At 43.8% G+C, this 3,156-nt stretch overlaps 1 protein-coding gene across 2 annotated transcripts in view; it reads right to left on the reverse strand.

Moving 5' to 3' along the window:
* AGMO (alkylglycerol monooxygenase) overlaps positions 1–3,156 on the reverse strand; it is a 380,748-nt gene that overhangs the window by 204,022 nt on the left and 173,570 nt on the right. For both annotated transcript variants that reach the window (XM_004702828.2, XM_045288837.1), the window contains exon 6: positions 459–525. In XM_004702828.2, coding sequence (XP_004702885.1) covers positions 459–525 — 67 coding nt within the window. The remainder of the gene's footprint in view (positions 1–458; positions 526–3,156) is intronic.

The raw sequence follows: 3,156 nt of genomic DNA on the forward strand, positions 1-3,156 counted from the left end.
CCGGTCTTTGGAAAAGGACATCGTGTTGGTAAACTAGAGGGTCAGAGAAAACGTGGAAGTCTCTCAATAAAACGGATTGCCGCGTGCCTGCAACAATGGGCTCAGCATAACAGCAATTGTAAAGACTGTGCAGGACAGGACAGCGGAATACGCTATGCACAGGGGTGCAGCGAGTCGGAATGGCCTCTGTGGATCCGAACCACAGCAATCACCCCCACCACCTGGAAGTGAGCTCAAGACAAACCAAAAAGTCCTCAGTACTAGATTAAAGAAGCTTTTGTGGATTTCCCCACACATTTTGTTTGGGCGCTGTGGCTTATCCAGGTATAAAGAAAAGGAAACGCCTACTTCCACAACGTGTGCTTTGTTAAGTAGCTGTGATGACGTAAAATAATGCAACATAATGATATAAGTTTTCCATAACCAAAGAAGAAATGAAAGAAATAGATCTTCCTTACCATGATGAACCCTATGATGGCTTGGAGTATTAAGAATCAGTTCCAAGGGGCCAAGACTATTGATTACCTGTTTAAACAAAAGGAATATGTACAGACATAATTAATATCTATGCAGTACATGTGCAAATAAGTACTTACCCATGTTGGAGCACTATATTTTGGGTTGAGGTATTGCAAATGTCAATGTTATCAGAGAGTGAGAGACATTTTTCTTTAAAATCTGAGGTTCAAATAAATGCAACAATAAGCTAACAATGCTACTTTGTGATTCAATATAGTAGTGTGGTTAAAAGTTCATGGCAGCCAATTGCAAAAGAGGGGAAAAGAAAGCAATAAAAAAAGATATGGGTAGTGGGGAACAGGGCACTAGCCCACCCCAGGGGGAGGGTATTTTGTATATCTCCACAGGAGAGGGAGAAAGGGACCAGACTTCAACCCGGTGCCCCAAGACATGACTGTAACATACCAGCATGAAGCAGGGAACCAGTAGAAAGGTCTGCAGGGCCCGCCCCAATCCCGACTACATGGACACCACCCGCTTCCCCCCAAAAGAATTCGTTTCCGAGGACAGCACTGAAGCCACAGCCCAGGGAGAGGGGCACGTCTGATCAGAGCACACCAGAGCAAACAAAAAGGGAAGGAGACAGAGTGGAGCACACCCTGGCCCACCGAGCCCTGGGGATGATATTCCTGCTCCCATAGTGTTTCAAGAAACAACAATGGAGGCATAGTCTGGGAATTGTGCCCAATCTGATCCCACCACCCTGGGGCGAAATGATAAAGGTGTGCAACAGAGCAGCAAGGAGAGCAAAGCAATGAAGTCCCTAGGGAATACCAAAAATAAATTTTGGGGCCAGGGTGTGATACCCCATCAGATTGGACTAGAAAACACACCTGAAGGTCAACAAACTGGCCTGGAACTATTTATAGGCTTTTCTTTTTTTGTCGTTGGTTTTCTTGTTTTGTGTTTCATTTTATTTTGTTGTTTTAGTTTGCTCTGTCTCGTTGTTGTGCTTATTATAGTCTCTGCATGTCTATCTAGATAAGATAGACAGGATAAACAATCCAGGGGAGAAAAACCAATGGGACTGATGGTTCCGGGGACACGGAAGGGGAGGAGGCAGGGGGTGGGTGGAAGGAAGTGGGTGTTAACAAACCCAGGGGCAAGAAAATTGATGGAGAGGAGGTTGGAGGATGCCTGGTGGGGCTTGATCAAAGGCAGTGTAACCGTGAGGAATTACTGAAACCCAAATGAAGGCCAAACATGATAGAAGGACAAGAAGAAAGTAAAAGGAAATAGAGAACTAGGAGGCAAAGGGCACTTATAGAGGTCTAAATACAGGCATGTACATATGTAAATATATTTATATATAACGATAAAGAAATAGATCTATGTACATATATTTATATGTTAAGTATTAAGGTAGCAGATGGACATTGGGTCTCTACTCTAGTACTCCCTCAACGCAAGAACACTTTGTTCTAGTAACTTGACATTCGTGATGTTTAGCTTGGTTAGCTTCCTGACATGATTGCTGAAGACAAAATGGGTGCATGAGCAAGTGTGGTGAAGAAAGCCGATAGTGCCCGGTTATCAAAAGATATAGCACCTGGAGTCTTAAAGGTTTGAAGAAAAACAAAGGACCATCTAGCTGAAAAGTAACAAAGTCTACATGGAAGAAGCACACCAGCCTGTGTGATCATGAGTTGTCAGTGGGATCAGTTTTCAGGCATCAAAGACCCAGAACAAAGTATCCTATCAATGTGAATGAGGGGCAGTACAGAGTGGAGACCAAAAGCCCATCTGCAGACAATCGGACATCCCCTGACAGAAGGGTCACAAAGAAGAGACAAGCCAGTCAGTGTGCAGTGTAGCACCAATGAAACATACAACTTTCCTCTAGTTCTTTAATGCTTCTTCCCACCCACTATCATGACCCCAATTCTACTTTACAAATCCGGCTAGACCACAGGCATGTACACAGGTACAGATAAGAGCTGGAAGCACATGGAATTTAGTACAGATAAAACCTTGAGGACCAATAATGAGTGTAGCAATACCAGTAGGCTAAGGGGAAGGTGGGCAAGAAAGGGGAAATAGATCACAATGTTATACATGTAACCCTGTCCCAGGGTTGAAGGGAGACATTCGTCAGTGTAAGACATGAAAAAATAATTATTATCAAGGGTTCAAGAGGGAGGGAGGGTGGAGAAAGGAGGGGGTAAAAATGAGAACTGATACCAAGGGCTCAAGCCAAAAAAAATGTTTTGAAAATGATGATGGCAACAAATGTACAAATGTGCTTGACACAATGGATGGATGTATGGATTGTGATAAGAGTTGTATGAGCCCCCAAAGAAATGATTTTTTGTGTGTGGAAAGTTCACACAGGCTGGTGTGCTTCTTCCATGTGGGCTTTGTTGCTTCTGAGCTAGATGACTGCGTATTTATCTTCAAGCCTTTAAGACCCCAAATGTTCTATCTTTTGATAGCCGGGCACCATCGGCTTTCTTCACCAAAGGGATCGGGTATCAGGCATCAAAGAACAAAAAATCATATCATTGTAAATGAGGGTGAGTGCAGGGTGGAGAACCAAAGCCCACCTTACTGAAGGGTTGCGGGGAGGAGATGAGCCAGTCAGGCTGCAGGGTAGCAACAATGAAACATACAACTTTCCTCTAGTTCTTAAATGCTTCC

Source organism: Echinops telfairi, unplaced genomic scaffold, assembly GCF_000313985.2.
Source record: "Echinops telfairi isolate 266 unplaced genomic scaffold, ASM31398v2 ScPeMD7_23;HRSCAF=83, whole genome shotgun sequence".
NCBI classification, from domain to species: domain Eukaryota; kingdom Metazoa; phylum Chordata; class Mammalia; order Afrosoricida; family Tenrecidae; genus Echinops; species Echinops telfairi.